This window comes from Pelophylax lessonae, assembly GCF_965119305.1.
Source record: "Pelophylax lessonae genome assembly, chromosome: 7".
NCBI classification, from domain to species: domain Eukaryota; kingdom Metazoa; phylum Chordata; class Amphibia; order Anura; family Ranidae; genus Pelophylax; species Pelophylax lessonae.
The window spans coordinates 93,713,564-93,738,475 of NC_138774.1; the positions used below are offsets into that span (position 1 = coordinate 93,713,564).

Consider the following 24,912-nt stretch of genomic DNA (forward strand, 5'->3'; position numbering starts at 1 on the left):
ACTGTGTTTTTAATCTGATTTTATTCATGTTATGTCACACCTTATTACACTGATTTTGCTACCTTGCACTGGCACATGTGCCTAATAAAGTTTATTTTTGTTTACTTGCATAATGGTGTCCCCAGTTGACTCCTTCTCTGGGGGGATTCTTGTTCTCTCCATTCCCTGTTTTTTTACTGGAGCTGAGCAAAGACTGGGTTTAAATAGCCTATTTGGCGCCAGCATCTATCGCACGTCGCATGCTTGCGATTGCACGCGTTTGCGCATGCGCATTTGCCAAGTCCCTGCGGGATTTAACAGGAAAACGTCTTTGAATAGCAAACCTCTTCTTACACCGTCCTTACTTCCAAAGATTGTCTCTGATTTTCATTTAAATGAAGACATTGTGTTGCCTTCCCTGTGTCCCAGGCCTAAAAATCCTGAAGAAAATTGCCTTGCATACCTTGGATGTGGTCCGAGCAATTAGGGTGTACCTGGCAGCTACGGACTCTTTTAGGAAGTCATTCTCTATTTGTGCTCACGGACGGACCTCGGAAAGGGGTGTCTGCTTCCTCTGCGACCATTTCCAGATGGATCAGACAGACGGTGGTTCAGGTCTTTTCCATCAGGGGTCAGGTTCCTCCTTTTCCTGTCAAGGCACACTCTACTAGGGCGCTTAGTGCATCTGGGCTTTCTGTCATCAGGCGCCAGTGATGCAGGTTTGCAAGGCGGACACCTGGTTGGTGCACACTTTTACAAAGTTTTATAAAGGGGATGTGTTGGCATCTGCGGATGCTTCTTTTGGCCGCAAGGTTTTGCAGGCTGCTGTTTAAGAGGACGCTGCTTGTAACAAAACTGAGTGGCTATAGCAGAGAGAGGGTGTTTACCCCCTGGGACTGCCCATTGGTGTAGCCAGAATTATTTTCTGCCTAGTGTCCTACTTCTGTAGGGGGCAGTATAACCCAATGGTTATGAATATCAGGAGATGTATCTGTTAATGAACATCAGAGAAATGGATTTTACGGTAAGTCAAAAATCCAATTTTTTGATCACTTTTATTCCTATTGAAATAGAAATAAGAATTAAAGGTCTTCTTTAATGAGAGGACTGGGGTCAAAAAGACCTCTCATTTACACGTAAAAGCAAAAAAAAAAAAAAAAATTGAATGTAGCAAGGTTTCCAGGCCTGTGGCCTGATGTGGGTCTGCCATTAGTACCGGTAATCTCTCCGGCCCATGTGAGCTGCGACCCTGGGTGTGATAACTGAAGCAGCGACGACTCCGGCATCTTTGTTTGTGGTTTTTATTGTAGTTTAAGGGAATGGGAGAAGGGAATGAGTGGGATACTCCTTGAGGCTTGAACTAATTACACTTGGGACTTTACTTCTGGAAAATGCCCGTTTGCGCTTCCTTGACGCCAGCCGGCACCAGCCAACGCTCACTAACACTGAGAACACTCTGTAGAGCAAAAGAAGCGCTGAATCCTTGACTTATAGTCCTGAAGATCCAGGAATGAGAACTGTAGAACTGCTGACACTGTTGTACTGCATAAGTCACTGAATACTGTAACTTTAACTGACAAACTGTACAATTCAGGGCCCAAATGCAGGTGCCCCCTTTAACCTTGAGCTCTTCGGGGTTCACTGACTATGTACCCCCTCTGTAACTTCAGGGTCCTCAACCTAGGTACCCCCTTTGCAGCTAGCTGACACTGGATCCCAGAACCTCTTCTGGAGTGGTCCCCTCTAACTTCAGGCAGACCCCCAGGGGAAATCCTCAGTACTCTCGACCAGTGTAGGCTTCCCTGGGACTGGACCCCTCTCGCTCTCCGCAGGCTCTCGGCACACCGGATCCCCTCAGCTCAGCTCAGCACTCCCTGGATACTCAGGCAACACCCCGAGATATCGGCTTCCTCAGACAGGAGGAGAGACCGTCGCACTCTCCTTCCTGGGACACTGCTCCCACCAAAGACACCATGCCATGCACTTCCCCCAAACTTATACCCACTCCCAGAATCCTTTGCAGCATAATCTGCCTTCTGGGGTAGTTACATGCTTGGATGTGCCCCCTGATTAGGCTTCCTCCACTGCCCTATAAGAAGCCTCTCACAGGAGCCAGTGGGGAGACTTCCCTCTCAGCAGGCACAACTGGAAACCATGACACCCTAACTGAACAAATCACAGCCCTGCTGTTAGGCAGACAAGGCCCACTATACATTTACCTAGAACCTACCAGTAGGATGCTATATTAATTTTACTTTTGCCATTAAAAAAAATTGGCGCTTTAAGGCCGATGGGCGGAAGTGGCATTTGATGTCGCTCCGGTCCTCCAGGGGCAAAGAGTTGAGTGGGGGCCTTGTTGCTCTCACTCGACTTCCTGCCCACCTGAGAAGAGGAGGATCGGGGCTGCTCTGTGCAAAACAACTGCACAGAGCAGGTAAGTATGCTTTTAAAGTGGAGCTCCACCCTAAAGGGGAAGTTCCACTTTAAGCACTCCTCTCCTCCAAATAAGCCATATTTGGCATGTCTGTTTTGTGGGGGGACAGGTACCTAGTTTTGACAAGTACCTGCTTCCTCTTCTGGGACACGTCAGAGGTCCCAGAAGATTGCCCGACCAATGGGAAGGCACTGCGTGGCTCTTGCATGCGCAGTGCGCACTCAGCTTTGCAGCCGGGGCCCACACTTGCAATGTCAGCACCATGGAGAGGAGAGGGAGAGGAGTGAAGCTTCGGGTGGCCGCATCCCTGGACTGTGGGACAGGTGGGTGTGTGTTTATTAAAAGTCAGGAGCTACACATTTTGTAGCTGCTGACTTTAATTATAAACACAAAAATGAGTAGAACTCCACTTTAATATCACTTTAAGGGCTCGTTCCGTATGTCCGTAAATTACCCCATCAGTTTGCGGGTGATTTACAGACATAATGAATGTTTATGGGATTGCGGATGTCAGCGGATGCAAAATCGGATGTCAGCGGTGTCATCCGCTGACATCGGCAATGCCCATAGACATACATTATGTCCGTATATCATCCACAAACGGAAGGGATGATATGCGGACATACGGAGCGGATGACACAAGTGTCATACATGTCCGTGCAAAAAAAAAAACACCGGAGCGGAAAAAAAAAAACTGAGCGGCCGTGTGAAAGAGCCCTTGCACTTACTGGTCTTCTCCCAACCCCCACCCTGTGTCAGGACAGTGAAAGTAGAAGCAGTGCACTGAAGGACCTCATCAGCCTGCTATGAACATGTTCCGTGTACCACAGAACAACTGATTGGCCCCATGTACTGCTTCTCTTTCTTCCAGTCTGAGCTGTGCCATACAGGGACTGATGTAGACTGATATTAAGTCAATTTAGGTACTTGCATTGCTTGTATTTTGAATAAAAAAATGCATTTAGGGATGAGTTAATTTTTTTTTATGTCTAAAGTGATATAGATATACTTATATCTTCCCGGAGTTCAGGTTCAAAGCAGACTCTGCAGAACAATACAAGGTCTGCCTATTTGGTCTGACCCACCCCCTTTTTTCCAACCTCGTTGCTGTCTCGTGGTATTGCAAAGATGTACCTTAAAAATTTGGATTATATACTTACCAGCCCCCTTCTGCATCGCAGGGAGTGATGTTACTATCCCTCCATGGAAATTTCTGGGGAACAATGATTACCTTACATCTTATAAAAAGACACAACAGTCCAGGGTAAGAGATGTCTCTTGCAAGATTGGGCTGCTCTTTCTCCCATGGGATCTCGCTGGATGGAGCATGGTGTCACGCTGAATGTTCCTGTGCGCTTCACATGCAGTTCAGTGCAGTGCGATTTCAGGCCCATTAATTTTGATTGGGCCTGAAATCGCACTGCACTAAAAGTAGTGTATGCACTTAATTTTGAAATGTGCAACAACCGTATCGCATAGTACTTTTGTACCATGCCATCCGGTGCAGGCAAAGTCATTGCATTTGTGACCTGCTTTTGGGGTGTCGTTAACTTGAACTGACCCCTGCAGCAGATCGCAAGGGCAGCTGCACAGAAACGTGGCTCTCCCACACTGCATTTTGGTGTGAATAGGCCCTTACTCACCCCCTACTTCTTCGCTCTTTTCACTCTCCATATCCCATGTTCATCCCACCATTTACCCGCACATCACTATATCAGTCTCCTGGTACGGTTTTCGAACTTGTGGATCCCTTTGCCTATGGATCTGAGTTGCAATGTTGCATAAGCATTATTGTACTTCCCACTTCTGGGTGGATAGAATGTCACCATCACTAGGAATATATCTGGAACATAATGATTGATTCATACATTTGATCAATAATTCTTTGATGTAGCACAGCATTGTTTTGCACTAGATATAATATTGTGGAGATTTACCTTCAACTTCTGGCTTGTAGATACAGCAGCAAGTCAGAGAAAATCTCTCCAAAATGAGGGAAACATGCTCACCAGGACAAATAAAGGGTGCAAATCTAACTAATAGAGACTTGGACAGCAATAAAAAAAAAGTTCTAACCCCTCACCACAATATTTGAGTAAAAAAAAAAAAAAAACATTGCTTGCTATAGAAAATCGCTTGAAAAAAAAACTTGAAAAAAAAAAAAAGGTGGAAAATGCTTCCTGTAAAAAAAAAAATATATATATATATATATATATATATTTATATATATATATATATATATATATATATAAAATATATACAAAAAAATAATTGAGGTGAGTAAGTCCAAAGTTTTGCTTGAGGAGCCACACAACTAAAGAACCTTCAGCATCCAATGCATTTCTGGATGTGATGGATGTCTGGTTCCCCTCTTTGTGCTATGGTTTATCCCATTTTAGTGCGGTCATCTGGTGACTGTAGGGCACAGTAGACACATAGCATTCAGCTGGAGGAACCCCAACCCACCAGTGCCTTAACGTCATGGGTTCTTTCTCTTCTGGTAGAGGTAATGGACATCCTTTTTTTTCTGCACTCAATGGGGCTTAAATAATGACATGGGAACACCATTTAGCGAAGATTGGACAAAAAGGAGAGCTGCCGCTAAGTGTAGGAGTACAATGCAATTTAATAAAAAACAACGTAAATGGCAACTCACAAGATGTAGGATAAAAACAGGCACATCAATAATGAAGATATCCTGGTGGACTTTCATCAACAGGGTTCGTACGGTCATTAAAAACCTGGAAAAGTTATGGAATTTGGAGATGACACTTTCCAGGCCTGGAAAGGTCATGGAAAAGTACGATTTTAGAAATGTTTTGGAAAAGTCATGGAAATCTGGGGAGGAGCGGGGGGGGGGGGGGAGCGGCGGGCAGCGGCGGAGGGAGCGGATGATAAAACTTTATTATTGCAAGTGTATAATTATTTTATTTTATGCTTGTGCACATTGATTTCCGGGTCCGCAGCAGCCGAGGAGTAATCATGCACCAAGCACCAATCGCTGGCAGCGGGGAGGGCCGGGCCGCGGTTTGCCTGGATGTGACTGGCCAGCAGCAGCAAACCAATCACAGGCGGCGGAAGCGTCACTGGAGGGCGGGCCGCATGAACGTGATGATGACGCGGAAGGGGGCGGTAACCATTTCAGTTACCGCACCCCCGCGTCATCACGTTCATGCGGCCGGCCCGCTCTCCAGTGACGCTTCCGCTGCCTGTGATTGGTTTGCTGCTGCTGGCCAGTCACATCCAGGCAAACCGCGGCCCGGCCCTCCCCGCTGCCTGTCATTGGTGCACGGTCATTTCCTCGGCTGCTGCTGGCCAGTGACCGACCGTAGGGCAAACTGCGAGCACCTACTGTACCAGTCCTACTGGAATGTTAAAAATAAATGTAAATAAATAATTAAGCATCCAATCCTGAGTCGCCTTAGTTTTCTGTGAGAACTCTTTTCTGCCTCATGGGACTGTTACTAACAGTTAGGTTCGGCCTAAGAATAGTAAGCGCCGCATTTTGTCCAGCTGCACCTTCATGACTCACTGCCACCTGAACAGCTTTATTTGGGCAAGCAGGAGCACCACTGTTCTTTCTCCCAAAAGTAAGTGCCGCATTTGTGCACCATCAGATCTGTGCCATCCATACCAGTCTGCCTGCAACTTATGACTGTCGCTTGGGCCTAAAAGATTGCTGTGCTGCATTTTGTGCATCTGACTGTCTGTGCCATCCATACCAGTCCACCTGCACCTTATAATGACTGTCGCTTGGGCCTAAAAAGATTACTGTGCTGCATTTTGTGCATCTCACTGTCTGTGCCATCCATACCAGTCCGCCTGCACCTTATGACTGTCGCTTGGGCCTAAAAAGATTACTGTGCTGCATTTTGTGCATCTCACTGTCTGTGCCATCCATACCAGTCCGCCTGCACCTTATAATTACTGTCGCTTGGGCCTAAAAAGATTACTGTGCTGCATTTTGTGCATCTCACTGTCTGTGCCATCCATACCAGTCCGCCTGCACCTTATGACTGTCGCTTGGGCCTAAAAAGATTACTGTGCTGCATTTTGTGCATCTCACTGTCTGTGCCATCCATACCAGTCCGCCTGCACCTTATGACTGTCGCTTGGGCCTAAAAAGATTAAGTGCTGCATTTTGTGCCATCCATACCAGTCCGTTCACAGTTACAGCAATGCCAGGGAAATGCAGCTTTAAAAATGTATGGCTTCATGATGAAAAGTATGAGAGGTGGCTGGAGAAAGATCAGGACCCGGGACGTGCTAAATGTACAGTGTGTCGTAAAACATTTGACATTTCGAACATGGGAGAGGCAGCGCTGTCTAGCCACGCTAAAGGTGCAAAGCACCAGTCTGCAGCTGCGTGCTCGACAGCTTCCAATCCGATCGCTGGCTTTTTCACCCGTGCACCTGAAGTGACACCGGCTCCCAGCTGCGGCAGCGGTGCTTCCACCTCATCCTCTGTAAAACAAGGGACCATTTTGAGTCACGCTGTATCCAGAAACGAAACTCTAACAGCAGAGGTACTGTGGGCTCTAAAGGTGGTTAATTCACACTATTCATACAAGTCTTGTGAAGACACAGGTCAGCTTTTCCAGACTATGTTCCCAGACAGCAAGATAGCGGCCAGCTTTGCATGCGGCGAACGTAAGTGCTCATATTTATGCACTTTTGGACTGGCTCCTTTTTTTAAGAAACTGACTTTGACTGATGTATCGAAGCAAAGCGTCTATGTTATGCTCTTTGATGAAAGTCTCAATCACTATTTACAGTCTAAACAGTTAGACATGCATGTCAGGCTGTGGAACGGTTCCGAGGTGAAAACTAAATACATCGGCTCAGAGTTCATGGGCCATTCATCAGCTCAAGACATTGCTGAAAAAATGAATAACTTGCTCTCAGAGATTGGAATCAAGAATCTTGTCCAGATCTCAATGGATGGACCGCACGTCAACTGGAAAGTATTCGAAATACTCCAGAAGCAAGTGCAGGAAGATGCTGGAAAGTCCCTAATTAACATTGGTTCATGCGGGTTGCACATACTGCACAATGCGTTCAGAGATGGATGTAAAGCCACCGGATGGGAAGTTGAACACGGGCTCTCTAGCTTGTATTGGCTGTTCCATGATTGCCCTGCACGTCACGAGGATTTTATGACAGCAACCGGTTGTAAAACTCCCATGCTTAAATTTTGTAAGCACCGGTGGATTGAGAATGTCAATGTTTCAGAAAGAGGATTACAACTCTGGCCACACGTCAAACAATACATTGAGATGGTAGAGAGAGGGAAATTACCCAATCCAAAAATAAAGTCATTTGAAGAGGTGAAGATGCGCTGTGCTGATCCTCTCTTCCCAGTGAAAGTGGGAATATTCAACAGCATTGCAAGAGAAGTCGACCCATTCCTCACCATGTATCAGTCTGACCAACCAATGCTGCCGTTTCTCTCCGGTGATATGTACAAACTGATTAAAGGTAAGGATAAACATAAATTCTGTTTTTGCTAATAATGTTTATTAATATGATATACACTGCAGTGCATTACAATTTGGCTTGTAAATTAGCAAAAAACACTTAATTTTACTTTTTCATAGGCATCATGGGACGATTTCTAAAGGAAAAGCATCTGGAAGAGGCCACATCCACTCTAAAGCTCCTCCATGTCCCTTATCAAGACAGCAGTCTGCACAAGGACTGTTCAAAGATTGACATTGGGTTTGCAGCAGAAACCACCCTGACCCAACTCAAGTCTTCCAAAAAAATTTCAGATAGGCAAAACCTAGAGATTAAGATGGACTGCAAGAAATTTTTGATCACACTCCTGGACAAGTTGCTGAAAAAGGCTCCAGTGCATCACATGTTGGTGAGAAGCATGCAGTGCCTTGACCCAAGACGCATGGCTGGAAGTAGTAAGGAACTCTGCGTAACGCAAATGAGAAGGATGTTGCACATACTTGTTGAGGCTAAACATGTAAATGAGGCAGTGTGCGACGATATCCTTAGGGAGTTTCGAGAGTTTTGTGATTTGGCTGCTCTTCAGGTGAAGTTCAGGGAATTTGAGCCCAAAACTGATCGAGTGGACACCCTGCTCTATGAGACAATGGGAACAAAACCATCACTTTCCAGAGTGTGGAATGTGGTGAAGCTTCTTCTTGTGTTATCACATGGTCAGGCAAGCGTCGAAAGAGGTTTTTCAATCAACAAAGAATTGATAGTTGAGAATCAAAGGGAAAGATCTCTGGTGGCTCAGAGGCTCATTGTTGACCATGTCAGATCTGTAGGGGGCATAACCAAGGTAGAAATCACAAAGGAGCTGCTCCTTTCAGCTGCAGGAGCCAGGCAGAAGTACCATGGGTACCTGGATGAAGAAAAAAGAAAGAAAGAACAACAAGCTGTTGACTTAAAGAGGAAGGCTTTCACAGATGAGCTGGAAGATTTGAAAAAAAAGAGGGCTAGGATGGAGGCGGACATTTGTGCTCTCGAGAAATCAGCGGATGAATTTGCTGAAAAGGCTGAATCTTCAGGCAATCTGACCTTTATCAGCAAATCCAACAGTTTCCGCCGTACTGCAAAAGAAAAGAAAGATTCTCTGCTGAAAATTGAAAAACAGATTGATGAGAAGCTTTCAGAAATGAAAAATTAAATGGTGTTGATTGTTTTTTGGCAATGTTTAAGTTAACTTGTGACTGTTATCGGGTCAATTTATGGCACTTTATGTTCAGAACAGTGTTGATGGACACTTTTATTTTTTAGTTGCTTCCCCTTGATTTATGTTATATCTCCTGTGGATTACGTTAATCCATTTCTAAGTGGTTCTCAGGGTTTATGTTATGAAACGTTGTTACTGTGCAAGCGTTATTTAAATAAATATTTCATATTCCACTGTACACTACAAAGATTGTCATTTATATTAGTAAAAATATGCTGGGTGTGACATAGATTTTCTTCTTATTTAACACGTATACATAGACATTTCATGAAACATTAGGTCATGAATATTTACGTGAAGTCATGGAAAAGTCATGGAAAAGTCATGGAATTTCATTGGTGAAAATGTGTATGAACCCTGCATCAAGAAGATGTATCTGCATCCGCCGGCTCCCACCTTGTGGTAGTGTCCCCGCTATAGGAAGACGGCCGTAAGATGGAAAAGATTCCAAAGCGAGGCTTGAGGCGCCAATTGGTGGCGACGTGGAATGATGAAGTCACTATAATGCGACCCTCCCCTGCCTGGTACTCTATTGAGAGCTGGGGGGGGGGGGGCACAGCAGAGAGCGGTGACTGACAGTTACCACTCTCTGCTCAGAGCTGACAGAGAATTGAGTGATCAGCGGTCATGTGATCACTCAGTTCTCGGGCTTGGCAGCTGGCAGGGGACAGCTGCAGCATGAGGCTGTTGTTGCAGCATAGAGGTGAGTATGTACAGTATGTTTGGGTTTTTACATATCCCAAACTTCTTCTTCAAAGTGAGTATTCCAGCTGTTGTTTCCTTTGTCTTAGCTGGAGCTCTGGTTTAACACAAATCCAAAACTGGTAATTTTTTGACTCTAACAGGCAGGGCAGCTGTTAGAAATTTTGAGACCCTGTACAGCCTACCTTACAGGCCCCTCCTCACACACACTAAAATCTTAAAGCGGTAATATTCTCCGCTTTTTAACTTTTACCTAAAGGTAAGTCTATAATAAGGCTTAGCTATAGGTAAAGTTAATATCTCTTAAACCTCCACGGTTTAGGAGATATTCACCCTGCATTCAGCCACTGTCAACAGCGGCGCATGCGCATGCAGGCGTATCTTGCTGGACCTTCAGAGCTCCTTGTCGGCTCCTTGCTGTAAAGTTAACTCCCGCACGCATGCGTAGGAGTGACGTCATCGCGGCTCCAGCCTCTCACAGCGCCGGAGCCGTCGAACTCGGAAGAGACGCCGAGGGAAGATGTCAGCTTCCTCAGTGGGGGCTTCGTTCTAAGGTATTTCATAATGTGCTAGTATGCGATGCATACTAGCACATTATGCCATTGTCCTGCAGGGTTTTGTTTTTTCTTTATTTGTTTTTTTGGGGATACAACCTCTTTAATTAGTGGACACAACATCACAAAATTCCTGCTAAAATCCTGTGTGTGAATGAGGTCTTGGGCATCATTTACATGAGTGCTGTGGAATGTACAGTGTGAATCAGTGGTTTGCTTATGTGGCTAGAGCTGTGTGCAGGCAGTCTATATTACTCTATTTGGCACACTAGCTGTACAAACACAGCGACAATCCTAGTTTGACAGTTATGTGGGTGCAGGTGTATGGGCCTGAACAAAGACAGTGTGCATTTAGGGCCACTCAATTACACCTGCACATCAGTCAAATTAGGACCTGTGTTTGTACAGCTCCCTTAGGCCTCATGTACACTGCTGCTGATAAACGGATGTTTAGGAGCAGTTGGGGATTTTTTCCAGCAGCCCCTGAACTCTCCTCTATGTTATCTTATCTGTCCATGTACACTGAGTCGTTTATAGTTGTTTAGTGGCAGTTGAGTTTAGTGGCATTTTTTTGAAAGCAAAAAAATGCTTTTAGAAGGAAGTTTATTGGCATTTAAAACGCCAAATTATTGTAACAGTGTGCAAACGCGTCTACATGTGGTAACTTGCGTTTATAAGCGTTTCCTTTATAGGTATTTTCAATGGGAATACATTTCTGACCATTTTATGTAAAAATGCTTCTAAACGCAAACGCCGCTAAACACTACAGGTAAACGCGGCAAAATTAACGTTTTTAACCGTCGGTTACAAGCTGTCAAGTTCCAGCGTTCAGGAGAGCTTTTTAAACGTCCCTTGTACATGAAGCCTTAGAGTAATAAGTGGCTTCAGTCGCACAAACAATCCTTTTATTCACACGGCCAGAGTACTTTTTTGAGTGAGTTCACAGGGCCTATTCACAAATGAGGTTGGGGGGCAGTAAAAACCCCATGGTTGAGCTGTGCTTTTACCCGCCTGCCCCCTTTAGCAACAGAGGCAATGGATAGAGGTGTACACATGCCACGGCTGCGATAATATGCTTCACAGCCATGGCAGAAATTATACCCCTGTTGAACAAGACCCATTCAAGTGAATAGCATGCACAGATAGTAGTATACTGCGCCAACCTCAATATAACCTCGTACCATACAAAACAGCAGCTAACACAAAATCTTGAATAACTGATCAATATACAGTAAAGGTAGGTGTAGCGCTAAGCAGGTATCAGATAAAGTCCATATCCACAAGGTAAAAGGTAAGTGCAAAGCTAGTACCCAATAGATCATAACATCTGTGTTTGATTCAGGAACCACCTCCAGCACCCAAAAGTAAGAGCCTCTTACCAGACAATATTGACCCTCGTTACAAAGGCCAATATATCTCAGGAACATACAACACAGACTTCAGATGATGACGAAATGCGTAGGGGGGAGCCTGTGACGCGTGGCGTCTTACACCAGTGGAGGACGCGGCAGCCATTTTGCTGGTTATCAAACCGGCTGCTTCTTCATTTTAAAAGCCTGCTTGCTGCATGTTCATGTAAGTTGCCTACTATTTACAATAAATAATTTGAGAAACGTACTACACCATGAGGAGTGTCCCCCTTTTTTTACATGATCTGAGGTCTGAGGTTAATATTGTCCTTCATCCTGTCGAAGACCACAAGGGGATTGTGTATATCCTTGGGAGTACTCCAGCTGTGTTGTATGTTCCTGCGATACTGTATATTGGCCTTTTTAATGAGGGTCAATATTGTCTGGTAAGAGGCTCTTACTTTTGGGTGCTGGTGCTGGTGGTGGTTCCTGAATCAAGCACAGATGTTATGATGTATTGGACACTAGCTTTGCACTTACCTTTTTCCTTGTGGATATGGACTTCATCTGATACCTGCTTAGCGCTACACCTACCTTTAAAGTGAATAGCATGCACACGCAAAGCACACAGTTGCAGCGTGCTAGTGCGGGGTTAAAGCAGATGTTGAGGACGCAATATGCCTCCTCACTGCCTGTCAAATGTGTTCTCTGGACAGCAATCCAACTACTGACCACTCTTTAAAGAGCAAAGAACATGTCCATAATTTTTTAAAAATATTTTTTAGAATGTTATTTTTTATTATTTGTTTTTTACATTTTTTAACTGCCCTGTTGGGGGAGGAGGCTTTGGTGAAATATTAGGAGTCTAAACAGATCGCTGATTCTCACATTTGAGACAGAGAAAGGGAATGAGAAGGGAGATTTATCAGTCCCTTTCTCTGCAGCCTCAGCTTCAGAGATGAATGAATAGGAAGTGCTCTGAGACTTCCTGTTCATTCCCAAACTGAAGCACATTAAAAGAGTTATGAATGGACAAAGGAGCGATTGGTACCGATTGCTCACTGTGTTCATTCAGGAAAGGAAGGGGTTAGAGAGGAGGGAAGTTGGCAGTGCTGGGGGAAAAAGACACACGGGGGGGCAAACATCAAGAGAGTGGGGGTGAAAGTGATCAGAGTTAGAGCCAGCACTGATGGGCACTGATAAAGCTGCACTGATGGGCACTGATGAGGCTGCATTGATGGGCACTGATGAGGCTGCGCTGATGGGCACTGGTGAGACTGCATTGATAGGCACTGGTGAGGCTGCGCTGATGGACACTGGTGAGGCTGCATTGATGGGCACTAGAGAAGCTGTATTGATGGGCACTGGTGAAGCTGCATTGATAGGCACTGATGAGGTTGCATTGCTGGGCACTGATGAGGCTGTGCTAATAGGCACTTATGAGGCTGCGCTGATGGGCACCGATGAGGCTGCGCTGATGGACACTGATGAGGCAGCATTGATGGGCACTGATGGGGCTGTGCTGATGGGCAAGTGAGGCTGCATTGATGGGCACTGGTGAGGGTTGGTATACAAAACAACAAAATATACAAGTAGGGACTTGGTACCTACTTTTAATGTAAAGAGAAAGGGGTGTGGTTTGCAGATGACAGGGCAGATCCTAAATAGGAAGGGGTGTGGCCTTGACAGGAAGAGGTGGGTCATATTTAAATTGGGGGTGCAGGAGTTTAGTCAGGCCTAGGGCAGCACAAAATCTAAATACATCACTGGCATGAGTGTGTGATACTGGTCAATGGACAAGAGTTTGTGGCACTCCTTGACTCAGAGAGTGTGGCCCCCCTGCCCCAATCAGACAGGTTTCAGGGAAATCTGATTCCACGAGAATAGGTTGGTGTCATCTTTGTGTACGTTGACGTCAAAGACTGTCCGGTGGCCTGTGTAACCTTGTCCATCCCAGTAGGAACATTGAAAGCTAGGATGATCCTGCGATTTCTACATAGTTTATTGATTGGGCAAGACTGTCCCATATTTTAGGACTTGTAGTATGAACAGAAGCTTAAGGGTACAGGTGCCTCCCCTAAAATGGAGGAACTCTTGGGTGAGGTAGCGAATACCATACTCCAGATTATCAATAAGAATGATATGTGTCAGAAGATACAGTATGTGAACTTTCAGAAACTGACCCAGGTTCCCTAGAGGTGTTTGCGGGATTGGAAGCCGGGAATCTGTTCTCTGAGCCAGGCCTGTCAGATCTCGAGGGCTTCAGGAAGATTTTCTTTGTGCTCAGCTAAAAAACCCCACTAGGGAACAGGTCACAGAGCTAAATGGTGAACCACAGCAACCTGGAACGGATATGTGGATTCCCAATTTCGCTGTAAAACATGATTTGCTTTACAGAGTAACCAAAGAAAACAATAAATTGAATAAACTACTGATGGAACCCCTGCCTGTCAGCCCCAAAGTATTAAAGTTGGCTCATGCTTATGTCCTTGGTAGGGGGGGGGGGGGGGACACCTGAGGGCTGCTAAAACTCAGGAACTGGTTTCGCAGCAGTTTTTGTGTCCTGGAGTATATCAGGAAATTTAGGAGTTAGGGAAATTAGTAAGTACTGCCTGACCTGTCAAAAAACCGCCCCAACAACTCATTTTCACAGCCTCCTGGAACCCGAAGGTAGTCCCTTTAGGAAACAACCCATTCAAGGTCAATGCACGGGAGTTGTTTCAGATGTTCACAAGGAAGGTGCTCCTATCCGAGATTTTGACTGATCAAGGTACCCCATTTATGTCTAAAGTAATAAAGGAGTTCTGTAAACTGTTTAATTTTAAGCACTTTGGGACATCAGTGTATCGTCCACAAACCAATAGGTTAGTGGAAGGATTTAATAAAAACCTTTAAAGCGGTTGTATCCCGCTTTTTTACACTTTTACCTACAGGTAAGCCTATAATAAGGCTTACCTGTAGGTACAAATAATATCTCCTAAACCAGCACGGTTTAGGAGATATTTACAGTGCATGCAGCCGCTCGCGCGAGCGGCGCATGCGCTCTGAAGGTCCGGGGGGACCTTCAATTAACTTGCCGGAAAAATCACTCCCGCGCGCATGCGCGGGAGTGACGTCATCGCGGCTCCGGCCAATCAGCGCGCTGGAGCCGTCTCTTCCGGCCAATCAGCGCGCCGGAGCCGCCGAACCCGGAAGAGACGACGAGGGATCATGGCAGCGCCCGCATCGATGTCCGGGGGTCCGTGTCGGGGCTTCGTTTTATGGTAAGTTAAACATAATGGGCTAGTATGCGATGCATACTAGCTCATTATGCCTTTGTCTTGCAGGTTTTTTTTTTTTTTTATTTTTTTTTTTACAGGGTTTACAACCGCTTTAAAGGGATGCTTAAGAAAGTGGTTGAAAAAGATGGTCATGACTGTGATTGTTTACTGCTTCCGTTATTGTTTGCCATATGAGAAGTACCCCAGGCCTCCATGGGATTTCTGCCCTTCGAGTTAGTTTATGGGAAATACCAACATGGATTGATTGATGTAGTGAAAGAGACATGGGAACAAGACGCTTCTCCTTATCAGAGTATTGTGGAAAACATTGAACAAATGCAGAGCTGAATAACAAAAGTAATTTCTCTAGTTACAGAACATTTGCAGGCTGCACAAAAGTCCCAGAGTTGATTGTACAACCAGCCAGCCAGAGTCAGAGAGTTTACATCCTAGGAATTGGGTTCTTGTGTAAGTGCCTACCGTCAAGAGTAAGTTCCTTGCAAAATGGCAGATATTTGAACAAGTAGGAAAAGGTTAACTCTGAGGTCTACCGCCCACAATGCACACTAGATGTTTTGCTATCTCTCCTGGACACCTTTCCTACGGGCCCCGGTGTTTTGGCAGAAAAAAATGCTTGATGCTTGTAAATGCATTCAGGTGCATCAATCACTTGGGCGGTAATTCATTTCAATGGCCAGAATAATACTTTATTCTGGCCATTAAAATGAATTAACGCTCAACACACCTCGCATTGATGTGCATTTGAATGCATAAAGCATTTTTTCTGCCAAAATGTCTTCTCCTTCGAGTGCTGGCTGTGGGTTTTTCTTTCTGCCTCTAAACGCCTATGTGTGCAAGGATACATAATCTAACATGCGGAGGCATTTGAAGGCAGAAAAAAAACAGACACCCCCCTAACAGCCACATTAAAAACATCCAGTGTGCATGAAGCCTTTGGCTGGGCTCACACATATGCGAATTGGATGTGGGTTTCCCCAAATACAATTTGCATGACAGGCGAGTGTGACCGGCTCTCAACTGAGCCAGTTCACTCAGATCCGAGGTGGCCATGGTCTGCATTCAAAAAGTCCTGTGCGTCTTTGGGTCAGATTCAGGCAAAAATTTGGACCTGATTCACACCTGAACCAGTTGAACGCACCGGACCCCCGGGCACGAACCTGCGGCCTTAAACAGACAAAAAAACAGAAAATACACTTTACCTTCAGCCAATACATTTTTTCCCCTAATTTTAAAGGATTTTACTGCTGTCTGGGGCTCCTCTGTGGTGATTTTCTTTACCTTTTATCCCACTGACACTAAGATTATAAAGAAAAGTAATAAAGACACTGGTACAGTGCAGCACAGACAGCAGTGAAACCTAACCAAAAGCTTTCAACCCCTTCCCACTCTGTATGTACTGTATATGCATTTGTTTTATATATATATATATATATATATATATATATATATATATATATATATTTTTTTTTTTTTTTTTTTATAAAATATTTTATTGTTTTACCTTTTTGCCGATTGGAGAAATTTTTCATCACTTCTTGTCAACAAGTGAGAAGAAAATAACAGGATAAGTGTTCCTTCCCCACCCGGACTAAAACGGTTTTGTATTTATATGAACACTATAAACAACTTATACAAACAACACATCAGAGGTTATATATATTTTAAAAACATTTATTAAACAACAAAGCTTAAAAAAAAAAAAAAAAATATATATATATATATATATATATATATATATATATATATATATATATATATATATATATATATATATATATATATATACACACACATACACTTTCATGGGACTTGTGTGCCATTTTCCTATTCATGCACACATGTCAGTATCACAAAAAAAAGGTGAAAAACAAGAATAGAAATAAAAACTGTAAACATAAAAAACGAATATCTACATCTGGGAAAAGTCTTTATAAATGTATCAAAAGTACTTAGCTTATATTACTGGCACACAGAACTACAGTGCAGTAACAGTCCAGTCTATTTATTACAGTGTCCTTTTTAATCGACTTCTTCAATTGTAGGTCCTGAGCTGGTTCCTTGCCTGGCTTGAGCACCACAGCTAGAGCCTGGCATTCCACCTGGCATGCCTCCCTGGTACAGCTTGGTAATGATGGGTTGGCACACCTTTTCCAGCTCCTTCTGCTTATGTGTGTACTCATCTTTCTCTGCCAGTTGGTTGTTCTCCAGCCAGGCAATGGTCTCTTTACACTTCTCAGAGATTAGCTTTTTCTCCTCCTCACTTATCTTGCCTTTCATGTTCTCATCTTCCACTGTACTCTTAATGTTAAAAGCATAGGATTCTAGAGAGTTCTTGGCAGCAATTTTCTCTCGTTGTGCATCATCATCAGATTTGTATTTCTCTGCATCTTGCACCATCTTCTCAATTTCCTCTTTGCTCAGACGACCTTTGTCATTGGTAATTGTTATCTTGTTTTGTTTGCCGGTACTCTTGTCCACAGCCGATACATTGAGGATGCCATTGGCATCAATATCAAAGGTGACTTCAATCTGTGGCACTCCTCGGGGAGCGGGAGGGATGCCACTCAGTTCAAATTTGCCTAGAAGGTTGTTGTCTTTGGTCATGGCTCGCTCTCCTTCATATACCTGGATGAGGACACCGGGCTGGTTGTCAGAATAAGTGGTGAAGACCTGAGTCTGCTTGGTAGGAATGGTTGTATTACGTTTGATGAGGACAGTCATGACCCCACCAACTGTCTCCAGGCCCAAGGAAAGAGGAGCCACATCTAGTAGCAGCAGGTCCTGCACATTCTCTGACTTATCTCCCATCAGGATAGCAGCTTGAACAGCAGCCCCATAGGCCACGGCTTCATCTGGGTTGATGCTCTTGTTAAGTTCTCTTCCATTGAAGAAGTCCTGCAACAGTTTTTGTACTTTGGGAATACGTGTAGAGCCCCCAACCAGGACAATTTCATGAATCTGTGATTTGTCCAACTTGGAATCTCTCAGGGCCTTCTCAACGGGTTCCAGGGTACCACGGAAGAGATCAGCGCACAGTTCCTCAAAGCGGGCTCTGGTGATGGAGGTGTAAAAGTCAATGCCCTCATAGAGAGAATCAATCTCAATGCTTGCCTGGGTGCTGGAGGACAGGGTGCGCTTGGCTCTCTCACAAGCTGTTCTCAGCCTCCTCAGGGCCCTCTTGTTTTGACTAATGTCCTTTTTGTGCTTGCGCTTGAACTCCTCAACAAAATGGTTAACCATGCGGTTATCAAAGTCCTCCCCACCCAGATGAGTGTCACCCGCTGTGGCTTTTACCTCAAAGATGCCATCATCGATGGTGAGGATGGAGACATCGAAGGTGCCACCTCCTAGGTCGAAGATGAGGATGTTGCGCTCTCCACGGCCCCCTTTGTCCAGGCCATAGGCGATGGCTGCTGCTGTTGGCTCATTGATGATTCTCAGCACATTGAGTCCAGCGATTACCCCGGCATCCTTGGTGGCCTGGCGCTGAGAGTCATTGAAGTAGGCTGGAACAGTGATGACGGCGTTGGTGACCGGGTGGCCCAGGTACGCCTCTGCTGTCTCCTTCATCTTCACCAGAACCATAGAGGAAATCTCCTCAGGGTAGAAGGTCTTTATCTCTCCCTTATAGTCCACCTTGACCTTGGGCTTTCCTCCATCGCTCACCACCTGGAAGGGCCAGTGCTTCATGTCAGACTGCACTATGGGATCATCAAACTTCCGGCCAATCAGCCTCTTGGCATCAAAGACGGTGTTCTGGGGGTTCAGAGCCACCTGGTTCTTGGCAGCATCTCCGATCAGTCTCTCGGTGTCAGTGAAGGCCACGTAGCTGGGGGTGGTGCGGTTCCCCTGGTCATTGGCGATGATCTCCACCTTGCCATGCTGGAAAACCCCCACACAGGAGTAGGTGGTGCCCAGGTCAATGCCAATCGCCACTCCTTTAGGTGCCATGTCTCTGGAAGTAATAATGAAGTCTTGCAGTGAAGAAGCTGGACTGCTGCTGGACTCTCTCTGCTGGATTCTTCTCAGTGATCACAGGCTGTGATATGATCGCTGTGTATCCGCTCTCTTCTCTCCAGTCTATGGCTGCTATTGGACTCTGTAGAGATTATCACACCGGTTTACAAAACTTCTATATATTCCTCTCCTGTATGGGACGTCACGCCGCTTCCAGCCAATCGCAGAGCGGTCCTCGATGCTTATTACGTCGCTTAGCAACTTTCCCGAGGTTTCCTGAGCGTTCCACGCACAACCAGCCAATCATGAGGACCCAAACCGCAGAACTTTCCCGAGGCTTCCAGCCCCAGAGAGCTCTGTCCAATCAGAGGCGGCGGGTGTATCAATTACGTCAAAAGAAAGGAGAAGATTCGCGAGCGTTCCAGAGGGAGCTGTCCGTCAAACAACAGCTCGGCCAATCAGTGCTGTGAGGGGGCGGGCTAAGGAGAAGCTTCACGACGGTTCCAGATGGAGACATCAGTCACAGAACAGCTCGGCCAATCAGTGTTGTGAGGGGGCGGGCTAAGGAGAAGCTTCACGACTGTTCCAGATGGAGACGTCAGTCAGAGAACAGCTCGGCCAATCAGTGCTGTGAGGGGGCGGGCTAAGGAGAAGTTTCGCTATAATTCTAGATGGAGATGTTAGTCAGGCCAATCGGTGTTTTAGGGGGCGGGCTAAGGAGAAGCTTCACGACTGTTCCAGATGGAGATGTCAGGCAACAGCTCGGCCAATCCGTTTTATGAGGGGGCGGGGTTAAGTGTAAAGCGCTGGAGTAGTGTAAATAACTGCAGGCGCAGGGAGACGTAGATTGGTGTGTGTGTGTGTGCGCTCTATAAACCATAGCACAGCGGGGTCCTATTAATTATTCTGCCTCCGCTCTCACCGGAGCTTTCCCGAGAGGTTTTATACGAGCTAGCCAATCATCAAACCGCTTTACACTCATACCTGCAAACTCTATGCAGCACTCTAACTGGTCTGGCAGCTGACCAATCAGCAGCAGTGTGATGTCCATTCAGCTGTCAGTTAGAGAATCTCTCAGCCAATCAGTGGAGGGAGCGGGATATTCTAGCCGTTTCCAGAAGAAATAGCTGGAAAAGGATCAGGAGAGATCGGCACAGAACTGACATTACCTGAACATCTACAGCCCATGGTATCATGTCACTGATAGGCTGTTGGGATTTACTGTCCTATAGATTGTCTGCTTACATACATTGTGGCGTAACTATTTAGCTGATTGTACTGCGGAATCTGACTCCGCAACTAATCTCAGGTCATGCTGGGCCTTGTAGTTCGTCTGAATCATGACAAGTAATGCTGTGTGTATTTCTAGTGACGTCATGATGGGGATTTGGACGAGGAAGCAGAAACCAGTCCTGAGTAGAAATCCCTGAGATGAGGTCACTGAATGATCTGATGTGAGATCTACACTTTATTGGGTACACTCTGCTAGTTGGAGGTTGGAGCAAGAGTTGTCACCTCATCCCTGTATCCCAGGACACATTAATCACACAGGTTCTGAGGCTGATATAATGCACATAAGGCTCCTTTCACACACTGTGTCTGTCAAACGGACTCCGATTTTCTCAGCGGGGGATTGATCCGCCGATCCCCCGCTGAGCAGGAGAATGACAGCTGTTCTCTGCACTGTGTGCGGAGACACAGCCCCATAGATCTCTATGGGGGAATCGGATAGGAATGGACCCGTTCTCATCCGATCCTCTTGACGGATGGAAAATAGGGTTTCCATCCGTCCAGATTTGACGGATCGGGTGTCAGTGGACATGTTTCCGCTGACATCCGATGTCCCATAGGAATGCATGGGGGGACCGTTCAGATCCGTCAAAAAAACGGACAGGCGGATCTGAACAGTCCGCCTGTGTGAAAGGGGCCTAAGGCACTAAGTGAGTTTAATTACCACCTTAATCAGCCACAGAACCTGTGTAATTAATGTGTGTCCTGGTTTAACCACTTCCCGCCCGTCATATAGCAAAATGACGGCCACAAAGGGGTTGCACTATCCTGACTGGTCATCATATGATGTCCAGCAGGATAAAGGCATGCAGAGCGGTCACTCTGTCACTGCATCTCCGATCCCTGTAAAGAGCCTATGACGTAGGCTCTTTACCCTGTGATCAGCTGTGTCCAATCACAGCTGGTCACATGGTCACATAGTAAATAGGAAGGGCCGTTGATCGGCTTTCCTCAGTTCATGCTTGACAGGCACAAATAGAGGAGAGCCGATCAGTGGCTCTCCTGATAATGAGGGGGTCTGTGCTGTTAATCAGAGCATTGATTACCAGTGCAGACCCTTGGGGGATGCCACTAGAGCCACCAGGGATTTCCCACCCATGGCCACCAGGGATGCCAATCAGTGCTCAGGGAGCATGTCAGTGCCCTCCTCATCAGTGCTGCCCATCATTGCCATCTATCAGTGCCGCCCACCAGTGCCCATCATTTCCATCTATCATTGCCGCCTATCAGTACCCACCAATGCTGCATATCAGTGCCACATATGAGTGCCCATCAGTGCTGCATATCAGTGCCACATATGAGTGCCCATCAGTGCTGCATATCAGTGCCACATATGAGTGCCCATCAGTGCTGCATATCAGTGCCACATATGAGTGCCCATCAGTGCTGCATATTAGTGCCTCATCATCAGTGCCACCCCATCAGTGCCTCCTCATAAGTGCCTGTCAGTGCGGCCTCATCAGTGCAGGAAAAAACGTATTTACAAAATTTTATAACATAAACAAAAAAAACTTTTTTTTTTTTTTCAAACTTTTCGGTCTTTTTATATTTGTTTAGCAAAAAAGAAAAAAATACCACCAAAATAAAGCTCTATTTGTGGGGAAAAAAATGACATCAATTTGGTTTAGGTACAGTGTTGCATGACCATGCAATTGTCATTCACAATGCAACAGCGCTAAAAGCTGAAAATTGGCCTGGCAGGAAGGGGGTGAAAGTGCCCGGTATTGAAGTGGTTGAAGGGATGAGGTGGCAACCCTAGTTTAACCGTTTTTTATCTTCAGAACTGCCTTATAGGATAAGTCCAGTAAAAACCTAATTAATGCTACCCCTGCTCTGAGCCACATTCTACGACTAATTTATCTAATCCTGTAAAACAGGGGTGTCCAAACTTTTGACCTTCCTGGGCCACATTGGAAGAAGAGGACCTGTCTTGGGCCGCACATAAAATACACTGACAATGAGAGCTGATGACCAGAAAAAGTCAGGCAGATCACAAGTGAACGATCGCTGATATAAATAATGTATCTTTCTGGGGAATAAAACTTCATTATTTAACATATTTTTTTATTATAAAAGTAAAAGAGGATAACATAAAACTAGTGTGATATTTGACACTGTTTTTGATAAACTAATGCATCAATATCTGGATGGATGGATGGATGGATGGATACAGTAGCAATTCTCCAATGAATTCTCAAGGTGCTCATCAGATATTTTGGTTCTAATTTTGCCCTTCCTGTGTTTCATCCTTGAAAATAGTTGCTCACAAATATTGGTGCTGCCGAAAACTGATGACCTGAATAAGGCGTGATTGTGAAGAGTGGGAGATTTTTCTTTCGTGAAGGTAAAACCTTATTATAGTGTAGTAAAGAGACTGTAGATTGCTTCTTCACCGCATGTGTTCGTTAAAGCAGAGTTCAACCCTGAAAGACATTTTTTAGCTAAAAATACCCCCGGGACAGTCAGGGCTAGTGCATTGCAGCAACGATAGCCTCTGAACTGTCCCCTATTTCACTTATCTTTTAGAAGAAATACTTACCTTGAAAATGTCTTGTCCAGCGCTGCCATCTCAGGTGTGGGCAGCTGAAGCCGGAGCGTCCTCTTCGGTGTCCTCTTCGGTGATGTCGGAGTCACCATCTTTTTCAACTGTATCCACACATATGTATTTACTTCTCAATTATTTATTGTGTGATTTACAGAAGAATTTCTTTCTTTCTTTTTGTCAGTGATTTTATATATTATTTTTTATGTTTGTGTGTTTATGTATTGAACGTTGTGGATTTGTACATACACATGCAATTTGCAGGAAGAATCTGTTACTGCATATTTTGGAATAAGGATTGAGAATATGTATTGAATGTGTGTGGGTGTTGTTAGCTCTCAGATGATCGAGTCTCCCTCTGTTAGGGCCAGGTGTTTGTGTCCGGGTAATTACATTTTTGATTGGATAAGGTGATACGACCTGGCCCATAAGGCCCCTTTCACACATACAGTCCGTTCAGTTCATCAGTTCAGTCACGTCAAATGTATCAGTTTTTCATCCGTTTTTCGTCAGTTGTCGTCCGTTTTTCGTCAGTTGTTATCCGTTTTTCATCCGTTTTTCCTCAGTTGTTATCCGTTTTTCATCCGTTGTCATCAGTTGACATCAGTTGACATCAGTTTTTCATCCGTTGTCATCCGTTGTCATCCGTTGTCATCAGTTGACATCAGTTTTTCATCCGTTGTCATCCGTTGTCATCCGTTGTCATCAGTTGACATCAGTTTTTCATCCGTGGTCATCCGTTTTTCGTCCGATCCGTTTTTTTGACGGATGAAAAATAGGGCATTCATCCGTTCAAAAAAACGGACATTGACGGAAGTGGATGAAAACGGATGTTAACTGATGATCATCAGTTGTCATCCGTTTTTACATAGAGATGCATTGATGTCCGTTTTTCATCCGTCAACGGATGGATGAAAAACGGACAAACGGACAGCATGTGTGAAAGGGGCCTAAAGGGAGGCACTTGTCTGTCTGCAATTAGCAATGAATAAGCACAAGGTGTGAAACGCGTCTGCTGTCCAGTTTGTCTTGTGTTCCTGTCTGATGTTGTACCTTTGGTTTGAAGAATAAAACTCACGTTTCCAAGTTCCTGGGTTTGGAAGTGCCACTTTCTTTTCTACTCACATGGACTTCTTATGCCCCGTACACACGTGCAGATTATCTGAAGACTTTTGTCTTCAGATTTACCTTTTCTATGTAGTGCAAGGGCCTGCCGGATTGCATACAAATTGAAAGTGTTTAGGTTTGACCTCATATTATATGGTTTTGGTAAGGCTCCATGTACACGGGACGCTGGAAATGGCCGTTTAGGAGCAGTTGGGCGTTTTTTTCAGAAGCCCCTGAACCCATCTACATTTTATCTTATCTGTCCATGTACACCAGGTCGTTTACAGTCATTTGCAGGCAGTTGCGTTCAGGGACTGTTTTTAGAACGCAATTATTTGCGTTCGAACGTGTGTTTCCCGGCGTTTCAAACGCATCCGAACGCATCTGAACGCGATGACCCGCGTTTAGCGTTCGCGTTTTTCCATTTTAAAGGGGAATCATTTTTATGACCTCTAGGAACGCTTCTAAACGCAAACGCCCGCAAACGCTGCTAAACGCCCGCTAAACGCGGGTACAAACGCGACTGAACGGACGTTTCAAACGTCCTAAAAATTCCAGCATTCAAAGGGACTTTTAACAACGTCCCGTGTACATGGAGCCTTATGCCCAGTACACACGATCCGAAAATCGGGCGACGTTCCATCCGTTATTTTTCGTATTCTAGCAGCTCTCAATAATATTCGCTTAAAGGGAGAGGTTACTCATGATACAAATTTTCTCGGACGATAATTCTTAGCTTCCGGTATGCGTAACTACGCTGTAGGGTGTGAGGGGAAAATGATGTCTACTGCTCATGCGCTGTCTACTGCTCACCATTTTTTTCGGACGAACAACATACTGATAATACGATTATCGTACGATGTGTTATAATACGATCAAAATTTTTATGCTTGCACGACCGGATAATATCGGGTGAACTGTTGTGATCGCCTCTCGTAAGCTGTGTACTAACGATCCGATTATCGTCCGATCCTTTCACAAGCGTTAATTTTCGTCCGATTTTCG

General features: G+C 45.1%; 1 protein-coding gene across 1 annotated transcript; it reads right to left on the reverse strand.

Annotated features, from left to right (window-relative positions):
- Window positions 1-17,030: 17,030 nt before the first annotated feature.
- LOC309560509 (heat shock 70 kDa protein-like) lies at window positions 17,031-18,962 on the reverse strand (the record flags this gene model as incomplete). Its single annotated transcript, XM_082264140.1, has 1 exon — window positions 17,031-18,962. The coding sequence occupies one exon, from the start codon at window positions 18,960-18,962 to the stop codon at window positions 17,031-17,033; it is 1,932 nt and encodes a 643-aa protein (XP_082120266.1).
- Between the last annotated feature and the right edge of the window lie 5,950 nt (window positions 18,963-24,912).